This window comes from Copidosoma floridanum, unplaced genomic scaffold, assembly GCF_036245765.1.
Source record: "Copidosoma floridanum isolate Cflo_tuat_1 unplaced genomic scaffold, Cflo_Japanese_pri ptg000016l, whole genome shotgun sequence".
Taxonomy (NCBI): domain Eukaryota; kingdom Metazoa; phylum Arthropoda; class Insecta; order Hymenoptera; family Encyrtidae; genus Copidosoma; species Copidosoma floridanum.
The window spans coordinates 17,736,393-17,762,132 of record NW_028321893.1 but is presented as its reverse complement, the minus strand read 5'-3'; the positions used below and the strand labels follow the sequence as shown (position 1 = coordinate 17,762,132).

At 38.2% G+C, this 25,740-nt stretch overlaps 1 protein-coding gene across 1 annotated transcript; it reads left to right on the top strand.

Annotated features, from left to right (window-relative positions):
- The first annotated feature begins 3,213 nt into the window (after positions 1-3,213).
- Positions 3,214-4,184, top strand: LOC106645401 (uncharacterized). Its single transcript, XM_089592342.1, has 2 exons — positions 3,214-3,315; positions 3,363-4,184. Exons 1-2 carry the CDS (start codon positions 3,214-3,216, stop codon positions 4,182-4,184), a joined length of 924 nt encoding a protein of 307 aa, XP_089448468.1.
- Positions 4,185-25,740: the final 21,556 nt, after the last annotated feature.

Below are 25,740 nucleotides of genomic sequence, written 5' to 3'. Positions count from 1 at the left end.
CTCGTTGGCGTCATAATATGCACATCGTACGCATTGGCCTTAACTTTTATTAAAGCCTTTTCAGCACCACTCAGTAGTAGGTTAACATAATCGTAATATTCGTCTACTGATGGCCCTTGCCATTGGTGCACTTTCTGCAGTTGAGTTTGATAATCAACAACGGTTTTTCTTGTCGAATATCTTTTTTATAATGTGTTAGAAATGCCACAAAGTTTTCGAAATCTTGGCTGCTTACGCTTATGCGTGCGGCACCTCGTAGATTCTGCAATACTGCTCTCTTATATAAATCTTTTTGGTCTTCTCTGACAGCTTTCTCTGTTTCAAACATCTTGAATATAGTCCTTAGGCGAAATATTTTTTCCATTGAATGTATGAACGGATTTAATCGGATGTTGAAATGAGAAGTTGGCGTTGAGAGACTCCATCAGCGCTTCAGCTACTGTCATATCAGCATTATCGTTTTCATGGACCGTTTTCTTAGTTGTATAATTTGCTTCATGTGCATATTTTTTATTTTTATACTATAGTCATTTATTAGTTAGTGTGTGGTACTGGAATCTTTGGGCTTGTAACAATAAAACTTGTAGTTTATAGGCTTTGAATAGCCAACTTATATTTTGTGAAATTAGGGTTTGTACTCTGTGTGAGTTTCAAGTGAGCAGGCAGGTTTGTAGATTCAGGTTTGAAGGCTTGTATTATTCGAAGTTTAAATGAGTAAATTCGAAGTTAGTAGAAATATAACCTCAAAACTTGAGGATTTTTGACTTACAATTGTAGGTTTCAGATCTGTGAATCTTTTTTAGGCTGCGTTACTTAAACACACTTGCCTGACTGCCTGTACAGGAACTACACAGGTAAATCCCGTGCCTATACAGGACCTGTCCTGTAATAGGACTCGATTTCTATGCGGGTCTTTTTGATACTTCATACTATTCATACGACACATATGTGTATTGGTATTCACCACAAAGCTCATCCAGTTTGTTGCTTAAACATTTGTACATCCATAACTTTTTTTTAATACAGCGGAGTGTGAATGATTAAGTACAAGTTAAAGATAGTGGAGATGAAATAAAGTTAGTTATTACTAGAGATACTTACAACAAATAATGCCATTTGTACAACATTGCAACTTCGTGCTGTAAGTGATTAATAGTTTTGAAGAGAGAAAAAGTCATTTATTGTTCACTTTAAACCATGTTTTCATAGTAAATAATAATTGTTTATTTTTTTAAACTGATTAAATATTATGAATAAAATATAACTCATACAGTTTCTAAATATTTATTTCTTATTGAAATAATCATTTCAGATTATTCAACGTTAAAGTTATCATTATTTATTTTAGACATGGTAAAAATATTTTATCATAAATTTTCCAGTTTAACTCTTTCAATACCATATTTTCTGACCGGGGATCTGGTGACCCTGCACAGCTGATTCTTCTTCATTCGCAACATTAGCACTAAATGCTGTAAAACATAAAAAATTATTGTAATATTGTATAAAATATTTTAAGCCATCATCGTTCAGCAATAATTGCTTTAATTTATCATCATACAAACGTAAAGCAGGTAAAAATATTCTGCCACATTTACAAAAATTAAATTTTTTGTCTTTCCCTTTTCCAAAATTCTGCACAACAGGATTCGATATGTTAATATTCTAATGTTACTAATCTTAATACTACTGTTTCGATTCAGTAACACAAACTTGGGTGACACGAGAAAGAGTCAAAAATAACTAAACAATAGTTTGACTTAAAATAGTGTCGTCCAAAGACTTAAAGCGTTTTTTAAAAACTAATTTTAAATCGCATTATTGGAACAGAATCTTTTAAAATGTTAATAACATTTTATAGAATATTTTATAGTTTATTTGAAGATGCTGCTATTACTTTAAGTTTAGTGGAACACGATTTTCAAATTCATAATATTTTTGAAGGCGCGTGTAACGTAATGCTGACATGCCAACTCAGAAAATTTTTTTGCATGGTTTTTAATTTCTGAAGATATTTATGAAAAAAAATCAAACAATTTTTTTTTTTAATTTAAACAAAGTGAATAAAACAATTTTTTATTACAGATAAATTTAATATACAAATATAAAGAAATCTCCAAAAAAAAAACCTCAGAAACAGTTCAAGAAGCAAAGTAAGACTTATGTGATACAAATATCTATTTCAGTAATGAAATACTAAATTGACAAGGAGATTTTAGACATTTTCCAGTTTTTAAATACAGGGTTTATAAGCATGACTATACAAACAAGTATTAAATCATCACACTTTTGGTCTTGTTTTGCATTTTAAAACTAAATATCAATACTTGTTTAGTTGACAAAACATTTTTAAAATTATTATTACATGTTGGAGAAGAAAAAATTAAATCATTGCAATTGCCAAATAAATAAAAAATAACTGATATTTGTTCCAATATTTTTGGTAAAGATGTTAAATATTCAATAAATTTTGTTATACTTACTTGTTAAAACAAATATAATTACTTTACTAAATAATGAAATTCTGAACTATGAAAAAGAAAAAATGAAAACATATCACAGCATAAATCTTACTACTTACATGGGTATTCATACATTTTATAGTAAAACAATATTCATAAAGGCTTTGTACGTATATGTGAGGATCTCTTCGCAGTTGAAGAGGCCTCGTGTTCAACAAGGGAATTTACGTTAACTCAATAGTAATAAGCGAGCTGAACGATGTGAATTTTCTCAAATGTGCTAAAATATTTACGTTAAATATAATAAAGGACAGGATGGACCTGGTCGGGTAAACACCAAAGAAGTAAACAGAATTGTGGGAAAAAGCTGAGAAGCATAAAAAACCCAATTTATTAGAAAAAAGCGAGCAAATTAAGTAAACTGTTATGTAAGTAAGACAACAAATAAAGAAGGTGTAAGCAGCGTGTGTATGCATGTGTAGAAAGATCAAAGAGACGGTCTGTAGAAGTAGAGTACGAATAGGTCGGCGGTTTTACCCTGGCTTCCCATATGTCCCCGAAATGGGGCGATAATGGCGGATTGAAATGCCCCTAAATATTTTTTCGTACGGCTTGATGGTGGATTTCTTTTCGAAAATTTTCTGAATTAAACGTAGCATACAGCTCCCGTAGCTGATTATTCGCACCTACAAAATTGGTCCCACCTGATGGACAATCAAATTATTTCTCTCGCCTTTGCTACTAAGATATCATGGCGGGCACGGCTCAACGTATAGCCAACATCGCGAAAAAGCGCTCAACTCTTAAAGGGAAGATTACGACCTTGTCGAAGTTACTCGATCAGCAGAAGCTCGTAACGCGAAGTTGTGCCTCGCGAACCTGACCACGCTGTTTCACGAGTATGAAACTTTATACTGTGAACTTGAAGAACTGGATTCCGAGAACACCGAATTGGCGACAATTTACACTAGTATCAAAGACGACTTTTACAGCGTGTTAAGCACGGTTAAGGACATGCCGGGCTCCACGTCGCTGGATAACTCGGCTACCCTTCCGGGCGGTCATTCAACTCTGCTCGATAAACCGCGTCAACCGAAACTTCCCGTGCCCGAGCTCCCAACGTTCGACGGCAATCACAGCGAGTGGCTGTCGTATCGTAATACCTTCACCAACATGATTGATTCGCGCACTGATATCGATGACTTCAATAAATTCATGTACCTAAAGAATTTCCTGCGAGGAGCCGCTCTGAGTCAAATCGCGGTTTATGAGACGAGCGCGGAAAACTACAAGCCGGCTTGGAAACTCCTAAATAATCAATACGATAAGAAACGCGTGTTAGTATCGAAACACCTCAACGCCATTATCGATCTGGCAAAGATAACGGCTGCTACTTCCGACGGACTATCAAGGTTGGTCGATGATATGCGCCAACACATTATTCAGCTCGCTTCTCTAGGCGTAAAACCCGATCCTCACCTTACTCTCACGATTCTCGAGCACGCGCTCCCTAAGAATATCCTTGACAAGTGGGAAGAAACCGTGAATCTGCAGACGCTGCTCACGCTTGAGCAATTTTATACGTTTATTGAAAATCTCGCGTATCGACTCGAACAATCAGAACAAGCACCCGTGCGCCAGGGGACGGTTTCGCCGGAAAACGTCGTGCAGATCAATCAGGTCCGTCAAGAATGCGAAAGAACAAAGCTGGAGCCTGTGTGATCGTAATTAACACGACCACCGCTATGATCACTTGCGCTAAGTGTGGAGTCAATTACGCGCTCTTTAAATGCCCGGTTTATGACAAATCAACTGTCCAACAGCATTGGGACTTCGCGAAAACGACAAGCTTATGTCGTAATTGTCTCCGTACTCACCTTGGAAAGTACCCCTCTATGCACTGCAGACGATGCACTCGCCATCATCACACTTCGTTGCATGCTGACCCCAAATTCGAGCCAGCCTATAAACCAGCCGCTTGACTAGGCGTGGATGCTTTAAGCACGACTTCTCGTACGTCACAGCACCAGCTCATCATGAGCGCGGTAGTTGACGTACAGGGTGGGGACGGTACATTTATAGAAGCCCGCATGCTACTTGACACTTGTTCGACCGCGCATTTTATTACGGAGAGCTTTGCGCGAAAACTTTAAACCCATGCAGCCGAGTGTAATACCTATCAACGCAATGGACGCTATGCAATCGACGTCGAAGAACAGTCTCAATCTTACCTTTTTTTCGCGTACTTGTCAGTTTGAAAGGGCATTAACGTTTCTCACGGTAGAGAGAATTGCCGACCTCGTCCCGAGCGAGCTGTTTCCACGAGGTGAAATCGAAATCCCTGCAGACGTGAGATTAGCCGATCCGTGCGTCCACCTTCTTCGGGCCGTAGATTTATTGATTGACGCAGGCGCAACCCTCCTTTGTTTTCGATAGGCCAAATAAATTTGTCACGTGATAACTGTGACTTATTTTTACAAAAAACGCGATTGGGCTGGACCATTGTTGGGGGTGTAAATAACGACGTAGAAGCGCGCTCGATTTCTTGTGATTTAACCGAATTAGCTGACCAACTAACCAAATTCTGGGCAATAGAGGACGCGACCAATAAATCTACCAGATCCCTCGAAGACACGCTGTGTGAAAATCACTACGTCCAACACACAAAACGCGTCTTGAGCGGGAAATGTATAGTGCACCTTCCGTTTCATACATGTGATCCTTAATTCGGTGATACTAGGTTACACGCGTTACGCCGTTTTTTTCCTTTCAACGTTAATTTAATGCCAACCCGGGATATCAAGCGGATTACACGAAGGTTATGCAAGAGTACATCGATTTGGGACACATAACGCTGATAGATCAGGAAACGTTGGGAGGCTATTATATTCCTCATCATGCCGTTTTGAAGCCCTCAAGCGCCACGACAAAATTGCGAGTAGTTTTTGACGCGTCGGCGAAGGTAAACAAAAGCTGCTCGCTAAACGATGCGTTAATGGTCGGACCCACTATACAGCCCAAGCTATTCTAGCACTTGTTAAGGTTTCGTCTACCCGTTTACGCTCTCACCGCCGATATCGAGGCTATGTACAGGCAGGTTTTGATACATCCGGACGATCGAAAATACCAGCGAATCTTGTGATATAGTCAAGGGGAGATTCGAGCATATGAGCTCAATACCGTGACGTTCGGTCTATCATCCGCGCCGTTTCTGGCTATACGCACCCTCCAACAGCTCGCCGACGATGAGAGCGCTAAGTTTCCCCGGGCTAGTGTAATTCTGGAGCGCGAATCTTACGTGGATGACCTCATAACAGGCACGGATTCGTTCGATGAGTGTTTCAAAATACGCGACGAGCTGATTAAAGTATTACAAAGGGGTGGATTTAATATACGTCAATAGGCCTGCAATAATTTGCTTTTGTCGAATGAATCAGATAATAAAGTAATTGATTCCGGGTGACAAAGGAAAGTGAATTAAAAAAGACCTTAGGCGTATTTTGCGACGCTCAATCCGATAAGCTCAAATACTCTGTGCAACCCATTGATATATCCGTCAAATTAACAAAGTGCTACATTCTTTCCGAAGCTGCAAAAATTTTCGACCCTCTCGGTTTGCTAGGCCCAATAATTTTATGCGCGCGTCTGATTATGCAGGAATGTTGGAAGGCTGAAATTAAGTGGGATGAGTCGGTACCACAGGCTCTATATACCAAATGGAACTTGCTTGCGAGTCAAATCGGTTGCCTGCGCGAATTGTCCATCGAGCGATGAGTGATAATAAGCAACCCGACGCATAAACAAATCCATGGTTTTTCCGACGCGAGTAAGGCGGGGTACGGGGCATGTTTATATGTGCGATCAAGCGATAGTAGCGGCCACGTACTTGATAGATTAGTTTGTTCAAAATACCGAGTAGCTATGACAATTCTGCGCCTCGAGTTATGCAGCGCTTTGACCTTAGCGCGCCTGTACCAAGAATCACATGCGACACTGAATCTGCCGGTAGATCAGGCAGTTTTTTGGTCGGATTCAATGATCGTGCTGCAGTGGCTCAAAAAATCCCCTCAAGCGCTTCAAGTATTTGAAGGAAATCGCGTTGCCGAAATTCAAGCCCTCAGTGATAATGTAAAATGGCGACACATAAGCAGAAAGGATAATCCGGCTGATGCGTTATCGAGAGGGCAGTTTCCAGCAGAATTTTTGCGGAACGCCAATTGGTTTTCGGGACCCGTTTGGCTGAGAAGGGCCGTTGACACTTGGCCCGCGAGTAAAGAAATTATGGTCTCTGAACAGCCTGGATTGCGAAAAAATCTTTGCCTGATTTTACAGCCCGTTATTTGCACTTTGTTTAATCTTTTTCATCTTATTCCACTTTACTCAATTCAATTTCCTATTGCTTACGTTTACGTCCGTCACGTTTGTGCCTGAGTCGTTATACCGAAAGGGAAATCAGTACGCGCGAAAGAACAGAAACCGAACGAAAAATACTCTCTTTAATTCAGCATGAGCAGTTTGGCCAAGAGATAAAGCGCATATCGGGGATCGGTGGCGAAAATACTAAATTAGCCGCGTTGAACCCGTTTTTAGACGAACATGGTCTAATACGCGTCGGTGGTCGATTGCGCAACGCGAATATTCCCGAGCATTAGAAATACCCTATACTATTACCGTCACATCATCACGTTTCGAAACTTATTATTACTGAAATCCACCGTGATCATCACCTCACCGGCATTCAAACCACTTTATCTAATATACGGCAGCGTTTTACGGAAAATCCCAAGTCTGAAAAATCGTCCGAAACTGCGTCACTTGTATCCGACACAAAACTATTCCACTGCAGGCAAAAATGGGTGATTAACCGGAATCGCGAGTTAACCAAGCGGCGACCTTTGATAATGTTGGCGTGAATTATTTCGGCCCCCTTTATATTAAAGAGAAAAAGTTTCGTAATCGGAATAAAATCAAGGCGTATGGATGTGTGTTTGTCTGCATGACGACGAAGGCGGTGGACACAGAAATAGTTAGCAATATGACGACCGACGGATTTTTAGGCGCATTCAGAAGTTTTTGCCGGTGTAAACACTTACATTGTTTTTTCAGATTTTTCGATGAGATTAAGGTGCTCAAGCAATTTTAAGAACTCGAGTAGTGCACTTGCGTCTACATTTTTTCTACGTATCGTCGATGGTAGACAAGGTTAATTTCTATTTTATTTGAAAACTCTTACTATTCTTATTCATTGTAATCTGATAATTTAAATCAATACGTTGTATTTTATTTTTCTTTTTAAAGGAAAGTTAGATGACAGATTGTTTCATATTTTTGATTTAAATAATTATAATATAAAACAATATGTTAAAAATTTGTGTCGTTGCAATTCACAATCTAAAAAAAGAAGACTTTCTAATAATAATTTCGAAAGCATTCCTCGAAAAAAATCCACATTGTTTAGCTGTATATTTGAAATTGAAAATATTGTTTGGAATGAAATTCTAAAGTAACAATAAAACTATTCCATAGTTTATTACTATTTTTATACTTTCTTACAAAATTGTTTTTTATCAAAAAAGCCAATTCCAGTACCTTTTAGTACCCAGACTTATAGAATCATATACAATCCGTTTTATGCTATATGTTTTAAGATATACCATCATGGATGCAAAATTTTATCAGTGTGACAAATGTAAATTAAAATTTTTAAGTCAAGAATGATTATCATCGCACGAAAAAATTGGCAAAAAAAATTTTTTTGTGTGTAATTTATGTAAGATTATTATATTGAGGCAAAAAGACTCTTTGCATCACAAACAAAAATACCAAAACTTTTTAAAAATTTCAAGTATATGAAATGCAGGAAATCTTCAAAAAAAAATAACTTACAAAGACATTTAAAAAATTATGAAAGAAACGTTAAAAAAAATATTTGTTAAAATTGTGGGAAAGGTTATGTATGAGCAGAGCACCTAAAAAGGCATTTTAAAGTATGTTATTAAAATAAACATCGTTAGTAAGTGAAATTGTAACAAAATTTGTTGTTATAGTCAAATAAAATTATATGTGATTGTTCACGAGGGAAGGGGTTTTATGCTGCTCCCAATCCAGTTTAGTCGTGTAGAGGTGGAAGTGGTTTACGGCGGAAAATAAATGTAACGCAAATGTGCAATAAAATACATACAACATATTTACAGTGCTTAAATTATGAAAATGTGCTCAAGTGAAGGCAAGCGGAGAGAAGCTTTCTCTGCCGCCGCGGCGCGCTAACTAACATACTATGCTCGCAGAGCAATATTTATAGAGACAAAAGTTAAAGTAAAAATTCTAGTACATTGAAAAATAAAGGTACAAGAGTAAAGGTAAAACGGTCTCTTGGGCATTGCAAATGTACGCGATGATAAAGGCGTATGATCGGAAAATTACTTCAACTTTAATATAAGAATAACGAACGTGACGCAATTTAAATTTAGAAAAGGTTTGTCGGCAAATATTCAGGTACAAAACTGAACATACCGCCCGCCATACTACGGTTTGGGGTAAACGGAGTATTAACAATTAGCACTGCACTTATGTAAAACAAACTTAAAGTCTGTATTTTGAAAATTTCAATAATGTAATGGACCGGAAAGCGTCCAGCCGAATATGGCGCACTGGGCCATGGGTGTCCCAGGTAGTCCGATGCGTAAACTCTCTTGAAGAACTCGTGGAAGCACATCAGCTCCTAGCAGCAACTCAATTTCCGTCAGATCGGCTCGAAAGTCGTCTGCAAGCTCTAAACCCAGTAGATACTTCCAGTCGCCTGGAAGCTTGAAGTTTCCTGACCTGTAGCTGGATATGAGCGAGAGCACTAGAGCTTCGCACGTGAGCTTCCCCTCGCTTACCATGGAGGCGAGAGTAAGGTAAGTTTTTCCATGAACTCGCGGAGTCTTCATGCCACCGATGCCAATGACCTTCATGCTGGCCTCTTCATATTCCTGGCGAAGTTTACTTAGCAGGCTCTTTGCAACAAAGGATCGCTGAGAGCAGTTGTCGAGCATGGCACGAGCGATGAGTGTGCGTCCGTCCGGGCCTTGAATTCGGACTAGCGCAGTAGGCAACAGCGTAGTGTTTGAAGAGTCTGGCGATGCAATCCAATGACAGGATACGCGACTCCCTTTCGTGAGTGTAGCAGGCCATGCAGAAGATGCAAGATGCACTGTAGTGGCAGGATTCTCGTGTAGCAGCGTATGGTGATGCCCGTTGCAAGTTAGGCATCGTTTGCTTGATTTGCAGCTTGCGAGTTTGTGAGCACCAAGGCAATTATAGCACATGTTCTTGGCCTCAACAAACTGTTTGCGTTCGTGTGGCGATTTTGCTTTGAAATCGGCACAGCGTAGTATGAAATGCTCACCTTGGCAAAAGCGGCATTTCTCCGTAAAGGCGGCATATGCGTGCGAAGTAGAAGACGCCGTCTTGTCCTTCTTCCGTGTTGCCTTCTCTGTAGAAGACGCAACGATCTCGAGCATCGAGATGCGTTGTTCAATGAAACGCACGAGCGTTTCAAGTGCAGGAGGCTCGTGGGTACTGCTGAGCGATGACTCCCATTCTCGGAAAGTTCGAGCGTCGAGTTTCCGAGCTGTAACAGCGACCACCAAGTCATCCCACTGGTCCGTCGGACGCTTAAGCTGTTTAAGTGCAGCCAAGGCATTTACAGTGCCACTGAGCAATGCCTTGAGTTCGAGCGGCGATTCGTTGCTTACAGCCGGCGCGGCTAGCAAATCGCGAGTTAGCGCGGCAACCAAGCGCCGCTTGTTTGCATAATGATCCTCCAACCTTTTCCATGCAGCCTCGAAGTTGGCGTCGATTACCTGGATCGTCCTCAACAATTCAGCCGCCTCGCCTTGCACATGCGTCTTGAGGTGCTGAAGCTTCTCGACGCTGGAAAGTCGAGAATCGTTGACTATGATCGCAGAGAACAGATCCTTAAACTCGAGCCAGTCGTTGAAATGTCCGGAAAATGTGGGCACAGCAATGGACGGCAGGTTGCGAGAGTTAGCTGGTGGAACAGGAGCTGGGTCTGATGCGGGCAATGCAGGAAGTTTTCCGAGCTGTTCAGCCAAATAAGCTGCCGAATCGAGGTAAGCTTCTTCGGCGATTTCGTAGCTGTTTTCATCGAAATAGCCGATGTCCTTAGTATCGTCTGGAGCAATGTTGAGAATCCTGAGATGAGTGTCCTTGAAGTCATCCCAGTTTATTCGTAGTTGCTGTATACGGCTCTCGATGATTGCACGAGTGAACTTATCCTTGCCGCGCTTCTTGAGGTTTTCGTAAGCATTGCTAATGCTTTTGTACAACTCCTGTTGACGCTTAAGTAAAATTTTGAGTTCCTTGACGTCTGCCATGACGCAGTCGATGTCGCGATGAAGCGCTTGATAATAGGGCTGAGTGTTGGCAGCTAACGACCGCCCGCCTTGGCAAATTCAAGCACGGAGAGCATGCACACACTCTGATTCCTTGAATGACTCACTACTGCAGCTTCGCGAGAGCGCGTTCACCTACACTGCATCAAATGGTCAAGGCAAAATTCAAGGCTTCACTGAGCACTAGCACATATCCACTCCTGCACTGACCGTCGGTCCCTGGAACCACGCTCTGCTACCAAAAATGTTCACGAGGGAAGGGGTTTTATGCTGCTCCCAATCCAGTTCAGTCGTGTAGAGGTGGAAGTGGTTTACGGCGGAAAATAAATGTAACGCAAATGTGCAATGAAATATATACAATATATTTACAGTGCTTAAATTATGAAAATGTGCTCAAGTGAAGGCAAGCGGAGAGAAGCTTTCTCTGCCGCCGCGGCGCGCTAACTAACATACTATGCTCGCAGAGCGATATTTATAGAGACAAAAGTTAAAGTAAAAATTCTAGTACATTGATAAATAAAGGTACAAGAGTAAAGGTAAAACGGTCTCTTGGGCATTGCAAATGTACGCGATGATAAAGGCGTATGATCGGAAAATTACTTCAACTTTAATATAAGAATAACGAACGTGACGCAATTTGAATTTAGAAAAGGTTTGTCGGCAAATATTTAGGTACAAAACTGAACAGTGATAATAAGTTTATATACAAGGCTTTACAAATTTATTCACTGCATTGTTATACATACTAATTATATCATATAATCTGATACAATTGGGGGAAGGTAGAGTGGGCGAGGGAGAGCTAGAAAAAATATAGGATTACTCGAAATATGCAAGAAAATAGAAGAAAAAAACTACTTTCTTGGGGGGGAGCGGGGGGGAGGTGGGGGAGAAAAACCTTGCTTTTAACTCTAACAACTATATATCATGGGAAGATATATATGTTTATGCAAAGGTACCTTACGCGAACAATTACATGTGTGGAAGAGTATTTATGAGGACAAAAGAGGAATTATGCGAATATCCGCATAATTCCACCACGTTATTGATATATATGGCTGATTCTGATGTAACTTGCTCAGATCGTGCCCGGTATTCAGACTCACGCGCCGTACTGAAATCCAAAACTTTTAAAACGTTGAATTGTGTTGAATGTTGTCAACTTTACTTGATATTTTGTCTAATACCGATATATTAATTTTTTCATTGAGATGATCGATCATTAAGAGTCGAATTTTCCATTCTGACCCATGTCCACAACTCAATTTCAATCATAAAAACTTTCACCGGTAAAAAATAAGGCTTTTCTACTACTTAAGCGTGTAAGCATTATATACTCCAGCTATTGGTAATTAGATTTGTACCTTAGTCTCACAAAAAATCAACTAAAACGAGTGAATCTCACTGCATACATTTTGTCCGCATATTTGCCCCATAATGGTGGTTTCAACAAAAATCAGTTTAAACTAGTAACTTTATGGACTGGAAATGCTAACCAATGGTCACTTTTCAAAGTATAGGACTAAAATGAATAAATCCTTACAACAGTAGTACCTGAAGTTGTTACCTCTCGAATAGCCAAGCTCTTCTTTTTGCGTATTTCGAGCGTACAAACATTTCATTCCGTTCCGACCCCCCATGGAACAACCACTCTGTGTACATGTGCAGGTACGCAAACTACAGTTTCTTATTGCATTTGAGGCTAGTAAATAAAGATGGGTGGACATGTCATTGTAACATGTCTATGAGTCATACGAGCACTACAAACACTGAAAATTACATTCCGAACTTTTCCATTCCGACCCTACCTCACCTAAAAGTGCCGTTTTTTTCGTTTTAGGGCAATCAATCCCAGCTAAACCTTTTTTTTATCACTGTTGGGCTAAAAGACGAAACACGTGTCTTAGGGTTTCGTCCAATTGGCCTTTTTTCGCTACATAAATGCAAAAACGGTGGTGCTACTTCCAACGTTGGTAGCCAAGTGGTGTACTCCATTAGGTGGCTTTATCTGGGCTTAAATGAAAGCAGAAATACAGTCCTAATGATTAAAACAAAAATCTTTGAATTTTATGCCCCGAATGAAAAGTTATAGTGATTTTATGAAAAATACCGAATTTCAGCCAAAATCACATTATTAGCGATATTTACGCTCTAATTAAAACAGCTGTAACTTTCGAATAAAAGCACAAAACCGAACAAAATTTTTTTTTTAATCAATAGGTCTTTATCACAGCTTTAATTTTAGTCCAGTAAGAACACTCTAGCTGTTGAAGGAGCTTAGCTACATGTGTTAGAAAGATATACAATTATTCAAAAATCGATTAAAACTGACTTTTATGAAGATTCGTATAACTTTTGACCAGAAAATTTGGTAGTTGCATCGCTTTAGATAATTATTACTGATGTTGGGTACAGTAAAAATATTATGAAAAAAGTTTGTTTTAACCAACTTTTTTTGAAAAAATTTTTTAAGTCGATCTGAGCAAGTTACGGCAGAATCACCCATGTATATATGTTAGAAGCACGTGATGTCTGCATAAGGCACTTTCTATAAACACAGACTCACAAATACACATCTATATATATATATATATATATATATATATATATATATATATATTCGCACCCCTGCGCGCTCCACGCGCTAACCCCCTACTGTTCTAACTTAAAAGAAGAGTCTTTAAATTTCATATGTTAGTGGAGAGAGGTTGGTGGCCAAAATTTCGTGAGGAAGAAGAGTTTTGAATCTACATCGTTAAGCATTAGTTATATATTTATCAGTAAATTTCCACACCACCCAGAAGGTACTATTGTGGCACGTTGAGAGTTTTTTTTGAAATTCTTCGTTATGTTTAGAGAAAAAGGTATATGTAAGCTTTGCTAGTTTTGACAACTTTGATTTCACTCAAATATGATTGAAAAAAACAGTCCTTTCATTTTTATGTTAAATGTTAATACTACCATAAAATGACAAGTAATTTCATGAATAAAAAATATCATTATATGTTACAATATTCTTTGATTGCATAAAAAATACTTATAACGCAATAAAGCTTTTGATGAATTAGATAATCTGAACAATGACTTTCTGTTTTTTTAAAAAAATAGTCAGAGAATATAATTTTTTCTCTAAAACAGCCACAAGAATATTTATACATATATATTCAAAAGAAATTATACTTTACAAAGGCATAAGAAATGTTATGAAAAAAATCTTGAAAAAAAAATTTGTCAAAAGTGTGCTAAAGGTTTTTTAAGATCTTAACGTTTTAAAAGACACTTAAAATTATGTAATGAAAATAAAAAACGATGATAAATTACAACTTTTTTATTCAAGAATAACAATTATGTGTTTATTTTTTATTTCATTTAATTGATGTGATAGTTAGATTATTAGAAATAAAATGAATCGTTGCCTATAAAAAAGATGCAACTTAGCTTCTATGTAACAGGGATAAACGAAGCTGTTAAATAAAATACACTCAATAATTACCTTAGTAGTCTCTTTTTATCCTAAGCGGGGTGAAACGGTAAGGAGTGGGGGGAGAGAAAAACCTTGCTCTAAACTCTTACAACTATATGATATAGGAAGATTTAGAGAGTTGATAGGAGTTTCAAAAGAGTTGGGGGCAGGTAGGGGGGGAGACTGATTAGATATCGGAGGGAGCTGGTGAGAAGCGGAGAGGGGATACACGAATTCTAATAGAGTCGAATTTTACGATAAAAATTAAAAAAACTAAGTTGTTTCGGGGGAGCGGGAAGGAGCTAGTACTTGCTAAAAACCATACAACTATTTAATGTAGGAAGATATATATATATATATACATATATGTATAGGTATGGTTTTAGGTTAAAAATAAAAATAAAATTATTCATATGTGAATAAAATGGATACCTACGTATATAAGTGTTATAACCGGACTTGTTCAGAGTAAGGTCTTAACTGTTTTATTTAAGTGTCATTCGTGGGGTTCGTAGAATTCAGCTCGCGAGCTTTATTTGTTTTTTTTTGTATTGAATAATAATCTTTATTTAAATAACATGGATAATTAATGCATTTCTTTATTAAAGCAATTTAATAATAATTTGTTATTTTAAATACAGTTTAATCGGGTCACTTTTACAAGGTTCAGAATAAATTTCATTACTGATATTTTACTTACATCTATCACTAGTATCACTGGTGGAAGTAAAATCGATGTTTATCGATGTATCTCACAAAAAGGCCAATTGGACCAAACACCGAGACATCTTATATTTCATCTCAACATTACTGAAAAAAAATTTTGTACAGTTCCCATGCACACAAGCTAGAAAAAGAGCCAATTTTACTATTGAGGGGTAAAGAAGTAACAGGTACAGAAGAGATATTTCGAGCTTTGAAATACATTCGCAGGTTGTGGACTTAATATGAACGGATATTTAAAACGGATAAAATTGGGACAGGATACGCAAATAAAATTTTGACTGTTTTCTCAATTATCATATTTATGAGATAAGATATCAGCTTAAAAGTTTATTCGAAGGAAGTTTAGCACTTTTAACATTATCTGTATATCCAATACATATTATATCGAGCCCCCCTTGCCTATCTACTGCCCTCACACGATTTTTGTTGCCTCCCACTGCCCCCTACAAAATTTTTTTCGTGTTTCAATGCACTTTCATTGCTTGCGTGAAATGTTTTTCATAACTTGACTATATTATACGACCTAAAGCCCTGTTTCCTTATTTCGGAAACATTTGTATCTACTTGAAAAAAAAAAAAATTTGGTTTTAAAATAAATTTATTATTATATTACGAAAAGTTCTTTTAGAATTCAAAATTTGTTCATCTGTGTTACCACACCACCCATGTGGCAGATAGATTTACTTTATACATACTAATAATATATATAAAAGTACATGATGATTGATCTCTAATGTCTGTTAATACAGTAACAATGTTTGAAATTTTTATTGAAAGGTTTAAATTTCTTGTTGCGCTAAATTGTTTTGTTAATAACATCATACAACTATGGGCCTAAATTTCTCATAGTTAAAAAATGATAAAAACCCGGAAAATTTCACCGTATGAATACGACTTATTTTTGCAAACCATATTATAGAGTCAAAACCATAAAAAGTTTTTTTTTAAACACCCTTGATTTAGTTATTAAAATAATATGAAAGATATTTACAGTTCTCAAATGTTGATTTTTTAACCTGCATAGTACTTATCTGTATCCCATTTTAAAGGTCGTAAGAAAATTATTTAAATAGTTATATAACAAAAAATTTAAGTTTAAGAAAATAGTTTATGAAAAATGTCTTTTTAAACAATGTTTTCTACAACTGAATTATTCTTTCTTTTTATTTGCACAAATGTCCCATTTTTTTTTTGCATTTTGAAAATGCCACATAAAGTTGACCATGGAAAAACAAAGGTTTTTTAAATATAAATCAGCATTATCTAAACTTCGACCTTGAGATTTATTGATGGTCATAGCAAATGCTAAGACGAAAGGAAATTGTGTTCTGTATAAAATAAACGGCAGTGAAGAAGTATCTTTCGTATTCAGAGTTATTCTTGGCTTAAAAACTTTTATTCCAATTTTTCTGCAGTTATTACATCACCTTCTATATTGCACACAATTTAGTTATTTGCAACCGTGTGTCATTACATAAACAATCTGATGTATTATATTTTCTTATTAACATTACTATACTTTTTGATTTTGTATTTAGTTCATGAGGTGGTAAGCCTTTCTGAATATTATTTAGAATTTCTGCAGGAAATTTTATATAAACATTATCATCTGATTTATAAACACCTTCATAAGCGGCTAGATTTATGCTACAATACAATTTAGACTCTTCTGTTAATGTTTTAAAAATTTTACTGTGCAATATAATAGAAAAAAATAATTATTACAAACGCCTCCTAAGAGAGCATACGACTAGTAAAATTGTATTTTGTTTTATTTATGACCAAATATTTACAAGAGCAATACATTTATAGCGTCATTGATGTATACATAACCCGGATCACAATGAAATTTGTAAACGTTGTGGAAGAAAGTTTTGAAGAAAAGATGCATTAAAAAGGCATCATAGTACAGTTCATAGAAGAGTAAATGAAAAATTTCAATAGCATGTAAACAATTATTTATTAACCATCATAGTAATGTTTTACATATAATTTTTTCTACTTCTTTCAAAATACAGATTAAAATTTTTTTTAAGAGAAGATTAAATGTCAATGTGTACCCATCAATACATTAAAATATTTATTTAATTTAAAAGAAAATTACTTGAAAATAAAACTAATCAATAGATATATTTTTATTAGAATATCTCAACTACTAACCAAAATTTTTTTTTTTTATTAAGTTAAATAATCATATTTTATTTACTTCTACTAAGTACCGTTTTTAATTGTTTACTACAGAGCAACTGAAGCTGATTTTTTTATAAAAAACTTAACTTCTGTGAAAGGTGTTTATTTTATCCTTTTATGATACTATTATTATCATTACTTATACAGACCGTATAAGTTATAGTGTAAAATGGTGTTTTTAAATTGAAAAAAAATTATTTTTTTTCGGTTTTTAACCTTTTGCCTCCTCTCTCAAATCCTATGTAAAATATTATCATTCTTCAATTGTAAAGAGCGCAGGGAGCAGAGATCTACTAGCATATATATGCACGTATATTTTGAAAATGCAGCCTATACTGTAAATGTAAGTCACGTAAGATCATCATATTTATTTAAAAGCTAATTTTTTAGTTTCATTCATTTAATGGTAGAATTATGAAGGTTCAGTGGCTACGTTGGGAAAAAAAATATATTCCCTGACTATTTTTTCTTAAAAACAGAAAGTTATTGTTGAAGTTCTCTATTTCATTGAAAGCTGTATTGCGTTATAAGTGTTTGTCATACGATCAAAAGATATTGTAATACATGCCGACTATTATTGATGAAATTACTTAGTACTTTATGGCAGTATTAAAATTAAATATAAAAGTTGAAAAATTTTTTCTTCCAATTATATTTGAATTAATTAAAAGTTTTGAAAATTAGCAGAGCTTCCCATATCTTCTTTTTCTAAACATAACAAAGTGTTTTTGTGCACTATCAATGCCTGAGGGACGGTTTTGTTGCGGAGATGATGCTCTGGACGTTGAGGGGAGAAGGGTGGGTATCGTTATGCACAAAACAAGACACTCTCAATGCAGCAAGGTAGATTCGGATCAACTTTATTTTTCTTCTTGCACGCAGTCTTGTTATAGGAGTGATGGAGAAGCTCAGCGTGACAACGTCTGGCTCTCGCGCTTGATTTTCAGCGCTGACTGGCCGCAACGACGCAAGGCTCGGAGCACAGTCCACTCTCTTTATTATTCAGTTTTAATATACACCTAAATAAAACAATTTTTCTGCCTTCAATCATGTCAAAAGTAAGAAGATTTAATTTTTTTGCTAACTATGATTTAGATCCTTTCTTCAAACTAACAATTGTATCAACAATTTTCAATTTTAAAAAACCATAAAAAATACTTCAGTCATGTAGACAGACATTAGTGACGTAAAGTAACACACTAGTTCTTGAAATGAAAACCAAATTTAAGAGTGCAAAAAAACAAAACAATTTTTGATTCAAGATAATTGTAACAACGCAGACTAGTTTTTTATTTCAATTATTACTTCTATTAAACAATTATTATTAAAATTATTGCAAATACTGGCTTTCCAAATTCTAAACATATTTTTGTATTCCCAGAATTATGTGTAAATTTTTTTCATTACATTATAGTGTCATTCATTTGGGTACACAGAGATCCACTACTTAGGGTACTAAACATTTAGAAAAGGGATCAGGGAAGCGATGGGGACCTCCCATCACTAAAAGAGGGGTGGAGGGAAAAATAGGCAATTTTGCAGCGAGAAGTTTACCCATTCCCTTTACGACGAGCAATGCGTGGTAAAAAAGCACACGTAAAAATTTACAGAGGTACTTGCTTGAAAAAGTGGCACTGGCTGGGAATCAAAACGTGGGATTCCGCGTGCCGATCCACTATCAATCCAATTTAGCCACCGCGCACTCTAATTGTCTGTAAACATGTGACGACGTACATGTGTTGATCTCTTAAACATTTTGGGACATAAACAACATCCAAATTACTTTTTATTATTATCTCCATTTATATGAGGTGCATAATTTCTCTTTGCTTTGACGATCATACCACATACAATACACTCGAGAAGTGTATTTTCAAGTTTTTTGTCATAAATCTTTGACTTAACAATATTGCCAAGACCAGCAAGCAAAATTCACATTTCATCAAAATTTTATGCTGCAACGAAAACTAAGTAGTTTAAAAAGATATAACGTATTTACAGAAGAACATATATCAAATACTGTCACATAAGCTATTCATACTAACCTTAACATTTTAATATGAAAATAATATAAAGATAACTTAAGTGTTAGTATCAAATTGTTTGACGTAAAATAGTACGTTGCTTCATAAAAAAGAAAAAAATTTCTCTACCGCGTTAAATAGAAAAAAAATTTCAAATGGACGGGGGAACGAAAAACTTTTTAGAAGTAGCGTTATTGAATAGAACAAAAGATATCGTAAAATAATTGTTTTACTCTTACAAAATTTTTATAACTTTATTATAGAATTTTTTCAATGAATTTACATCTAATTTGATACCCATTCAATTTTTGAAAACTTTGTCGTAAAATTAAGGCATTATTAAAAAGAATTGATAAAAATGATTTGAATTCTTCAGTTTCAAGAAAAAAAAGGTATTTCGTTTACGTCTATAAATAATTTACAGTCCGAATTTAAAGCTAAAAATAAATAAGTGTGATATGAAACTTATTACTATATTAATGTACCTCCTATTACTTCAACTACTGTTATTGCTATTAATATACTATTGTGAATTTTCCCAAGAAATAGTAGTAACTACAGCACGAGAAGTTACCACCGAGATCTGGAACCCAGATAGTATCATCAAAAAGGAAGAAATTAAGGAATCAATTAAGGAAAAAATCATCAGAAATCAAAATCACGATGTAAGGGTTTAACTTCCTAAAGCAAACTGTAAAATACAGAAAATGGCGTTAGTAGTCCTTAATGAAACAGCTGCCAAGCAAGTATTACTCATAGGCAGGGTCAAAGTTGGGTTCGTTTCCTGCCGTTAGAAGAACCGCGGACAAGGCATTAAACATATCAGGGGCTCTGTCTGATACGGAATATCGGTGCGAATTCAAAAGAAGATTTCTCACGTTGGTAGCAAATTCCATCATGCTGCGTAACTTGGAAGTCTGGGTGGATGCATTGGCGATGGCATGGTTCCGGAACGGCTTGACATCTGTATAGCGAGTCAGAGCCCTGCGCGTCGCCTTGCGTACTACACGATATTTTCGGCCACAGGGATAAAGATAGCAAGAACCGTACCCATCGTTCGTCTTGCACAGGAGCTCGGTGCCAGGTTTTCGGCAGAGTGCACTGAGCCAAATGACGTCGGTCGGGAGAATAGTGGGTGACGCTTGCTACAGACATCAACTACACACTAACATCTAGTTGTGATAACTTTTTTCGGCTAAACGATGCAACAGAGCATACTTTTTTCCGGTGTGGGAGGTTACATAAGAAGTAGTAGCTAAAGAGCCGTTTAGCTGAGGTCTTCATGCCTGAATACATCTTAAGTGATATGATAAGTGGCGCTGACGCTTGGAAGGCTATTAATGGGTACACCTGGACGATTCTCAGAGAGAGAAAAAAGGAATTGAAGATTATTCCCTGAAAAATTTTATGACCCCCTGCTGCTCCGAATACTTCAACTTATTAGAAAAGGTAAGCATCATACAGTATATGGTGCTTACATCGAATGCAACCCATAAAAGAGCGCTAGATATAGGTGTCTCTTCCAAGGGACTCCGAGTCCTATTTGAGACTTGTGTGAGTTGGCGTCTCCAGCTCTTGATGGCGAGCTTGCTCACTAATGATGTAAGACGCGACGATATTTCTAGTATCTTCATCCTAAAGTAATGCTAACGCGGTTCGGAGAGGAAACAGAAGCCACGCGGCATGGAGGGAGGAGGTGTAGTGGGTATTAGTAGTCTAATAAAAAAAATTCACCGAGTTCCACACTGTCATAGTCCCTGTGGCGTGCGTTAAAGCATTTTCGCTCTCTCCACAAAAAAAATACTGCTACTATAACTACTACGCCAGGCCTTATTGGCCTCTTCATATCGCTTGGATCTTTTGAAGACTGATCTGTTCCTGAGATTTATAGACAGATCTGTTACTTTTCTTTTCCTAAATTTCTTAACAGCTTCCTCATCCATCACATTGCACTGGTCATCTTTTTGATTCTGCTCCTGGATATCTCCGTCGATCTCCATATTTCATATCTCGTCAACCTCGTGGAGCTCTTGATGATCCTGTTACTCTTTTATGGTGATTTGCTATGAAGACCACAAAGGTCTGTATAAAAACATTCGAATGGACTAAACCTACCGATAGAAGTAGAATTTTTATTTAGCATACGATCCATTTTTTCAAGAAAACACCTTCACACTGCTCCTCATCTTTCTGGGTTCGTTCTAATCCAACTGCTAGGCGATCATTAATCAATTTCTGGAATACCTGCTTATTTCCATTTCTCACTCATTTTTACTGGTAGGACTTTAGAAGAGTGGCAACTCTTGGCCAGCAAGGGTAAGAAGAGCCCTTTTCTGGTAACGGAGAAAGCTGCTGTACATATTTTAATCCTTTACAGATCTTTATTCTAGAAGAAAGCCTAGTGCATGTCTTCATGGGTCAGGACGACACAAAAAGATTCCACAATAAAAAACGTCAATAAAAAATAAGCACCTCAGGCGGTAACCTCTATGAGGACATCCACCGTCAATGCTGATCCAGTGCAAGCCTGGATAACTGCCGTAGGCCTCACAGTTTCTTTGGGGGGGGGGGGTATAAAGACGCTTCGGATGGACTGGAGAAGTTTTTTCTTCTGCCTCTATGCTCTACTGGGTCAGGACGAAGAGACAGCTTCACCAGTTTGGGCAACAGTGCAAGTTTTAAAAATAACGTAAGTCTCTTCAGCAATAACATAAAAGAATACCTCAGTGACATGGATAATATTAGACTAAGAGCTATGGAACAGCGAACTAAAGAGGTATGTTTGCTTGGTTTGACTGAAGAAGACGTCAAAAAGCTTGTTGTTTGTTTGACGGATTATTTATTGAACAGTTTTACAATTTACAGTAATGTTGTTAAGGCTATACGAAACACAACACAACAACATCGAAAAACAGTGGAGATCAAAAACGAGAGAGCCATACGAAGTTGCAGAAAAGGCTTCTCAAAAAGAAAAGAGATTGAAAAACAAAACGCGTGAATATCGATCGCAATCGAAAAAGCCGGCTCTAGCGGAAGTATAGTGTATGCCCACTCAAAGTGTCCGTCAAAGTTCAAACATCTCACCCACCTTGTTCCGGAAACAAAATCGCAGTAGGGGGAACAACTAAAGCATCCGGAACTGATAAAGAAGGGTTCTCACTGGTGGTCTCAACAGGCAGAAGAGCAAGCTTGGTGACAGCACGAAGGTACTCGTCGGTAGTAGTTTTGACAACGGTGGCTCGGACGGAGTTCGAGCGTTGAGTTCGCCATGCAGCCCGACTTTCTGGAGCGTTTCCCAGAGTTCAACATCAGTTCAATGGAAAAGGTGGCATTATCACTCCACAACTCGGACGGTCGACCACGAAGCCCGGCGAATCTCATAAGTGCACCTAAGAATAAGGCCATGGACAAGTCCCTGATCAGCTCGAGGTGCATGGCCTTTGTGGTTTGGTATACAAAGAGGGCGATGTACCCTATTAAAGTGCGGATGCCTCGTCCTCTGGCGGAGAGCACGGTGAAGGGATCAGCATAGTTGACTTCAGTAGGACTGAAGGCACGGAAAGGGATGACTCTGGACTAAGGTAGAGGGGCCATCTATTGTGGAGCTGGCTGTGCTCGCAAGCAGGCGCATAGGAGGTGAAGATTTTAATTTTGCCGGGTACCACTAATGATCCAGGCAGCGCTCAAGAATGGGCCCAGAATACGATGAGACGCGGCAGAGCATAGAAGCCGTGCAGAGTTCAAGGATGCTGCTAATCGTAAGCAAACGCGAAATGCTGAAGCCACCTGCCAGCTCAGAGAATTCCATTGGTATAAACGAACGCAGCAAGGGATACCTGTGGATGCTTCTTCGGTAGCTGCTGACCATGTCGAAGAAGCTGGAGTTTTTGGCAAAGGCACAATCTTGGCCTGAATGTACACAAGCCAGAAACGCATCGCTCAGCTTAAGCGTAGTCAAGGCAGGCGAAACAGGTAGGGCAGGTGTTCTACGGAGACTGTGACGAACCCATCGGCACTCAGAGCAGTACACCAAGGTCGGAGAACCGATCGAGAAGATTAATCTTAGGCCGCTGGATAGCGCAGCTCTTAAATAAGGTCGACGCATGTGTGTCCAACTCTTCACGAGGTCAAAGCTCAGGGCTATCCAAAAGCTAGAGATATCCGAGAGCCATGCCACCACAAGCGCTGCAGATGAAACTGACTGGCTTCAGTACCACGGAACGCAACGTCAGCCAAATTCGAAGCGTTGCAGGTTAAGGTCTTGTAGACTGATAGAATTAGACTTTTCAAAAAATTAATTCCTATAAGCAAATAAAAAATTGGATTAGCGAGATAAAAGTGGTAGAAATTGCTGCAACTAAAAACTCAAAAAATATACATCATAAGTATTAATTTACATACTAGTTCACGAAACATTTTTATATTTGTCGTTTACATAATTTTACGTTTTTTACATTCTACTGAACTATCTCTACTGTCATAACCTGTTGTTTCTACTTCCTCAATCGCCTCAACATCTTCATCCACCTTACTTTTCTCCAATTGATTTTGATTTTTGCTATCACCTGTTGGGCATTGCATCAAATTTTCAGCTCTTCATATCTAAATGGGACTGAGTTATGAATTTTTCAAAAAACGGCCAAATTTGCGGTTTTTTGCAATTTGCAAAAAAATTACTTAATGAAATTAATTTTACCAAGGCTACTTTTGTGCGGCTTGGAAAGGCGCATCTTTTTTGTATTCAACTTTTTTTTTCATCTATTGCTGTTTTCGATTTATTCGCGATTTAGGTGATTTTGGCACTTTTACCATTTTTTTTGGACACTTTGCTGACAAATTCAGAGGTTCGTCTTTGGTTGCAGCAATTTTTACCACTTTCATCTCGCTAATTCAATTTTTCATTCGCTTATAGGAATTAATTTTTTTTTCAATGGTGTGAAATCTAATTCTATCAGTCTATTGTGGGTTAATTCGGATCTGGTAAAACATCATCCGTGCATCGGTACAAAACGTGAAACGATTTTGGTGCCAGCTTATCGGGACCGTCGGTTACAAGGTAGGAAGACTTGGCTCGACGTTCAGGACGTCGTTGAGGCTGTGGCTGCTCGAGGTCGCGTACGAGGCGTTAAAAACGACACGCAGCTTAGACTTCTGATCCCCGCATTACCAAATACCGTGGTGAGGGATGTAATATACCGAACCGATCGATGCGGAGACCAGTGTAGCAGGCAACGGCCTTACGTGGCCCAGCGTGACATATTCCTCCATGCACTGAGAGTACTCGACAGCCATGTCCGGACTCTGTCGGAGACGAGCTTGTAACGACTTTAAGGATGCCAGAGTACTCTGTAAACTATCGCCAAGAAGATTAAGAGCGTCCTGCTTCATGGGAAGCCGTACGATGTAAAGACCATCCTTGTTTTGCTGGCACTCGGAGAATGTCCGCTCGCACTTGAGGTCGGTGGGCGCCTGATGTCATGCTTGGGGAACATTTTCTAGCTTCCAGAAACGCTGTAGTACGGAGACAAGTTTCTGATGCCAGACGAAAGCTGCATCGTCTCGTAAAGTTAAGCAAACAAGGGCAGAGCTCTACGAGTGTCCGAGTGCCCAGCCAGAGAGGACCCAGCCAAGAACTGTGTTTTGACCAATGATCTCATCGCACTGCAAAGACCTGGACATGAGCAGACGGGGATAAACATCTGTGGGGTTCGACTTCACTCAGCTGGTCAAAGGCGGGATCAGCAAGATCAAGGTTTTTCCAACCTTGCCGGACTATGATATCAAGAAGCGTTGCAGGTGTGTGGAGCCCATAGAGATATAAGAGTAAAGCATGCCAGAGGTTTGGCTTACTGTAAGAGGGCACGATACGCAGAGTGAGAGAGAAGACTGCCAGTGAGTTTTCCTGTATCCTTGTCCAACCAAAAATGCGCAACTGCTCATTCCGGTCATTTTTCCGCTTTGGTACACGACAGCAGTCGGAAACACGGCTATTCATTGTTGGACCTCGGAGATGCTGCCACCGACTTCAGAGCTAGTGTAGTCCTCACGTTTGGCCTGCTTCGGTGGGACAGCGTTGTTTTGGTTCTCCATACGACACTGCTGTCCGTCGTGCAGAAGACTGTTGTGTGTAGCTTAGCAATGCTGGCAGACGGACTTGGATGGACAGACCTTGACGGAATGGCCCGGCTTGAAACAGTTGAAGCAGAGCCGTTCGCGAAATACGGCATTTTTCTTGTCGACCGTACTCAAGCTTTGGAAGCAGTGGCCCAAATAATGAGCGCCTCGGCAGGTGGGGCAAACTTGTGAACTTTCTTGAATTGCGAGGGTGCGGAAGTTTTGGGCTACGGATGAAGGTACTGTCGTTCATGAGTTGTTGGACGCAAAAAATGACACTGAACAAGAAGTTTCAATCGAACGGAGAGTGTTGCACTCACGACAAAGGAACATTGCCACGATGGTGAAGAAAAGACGTTAAG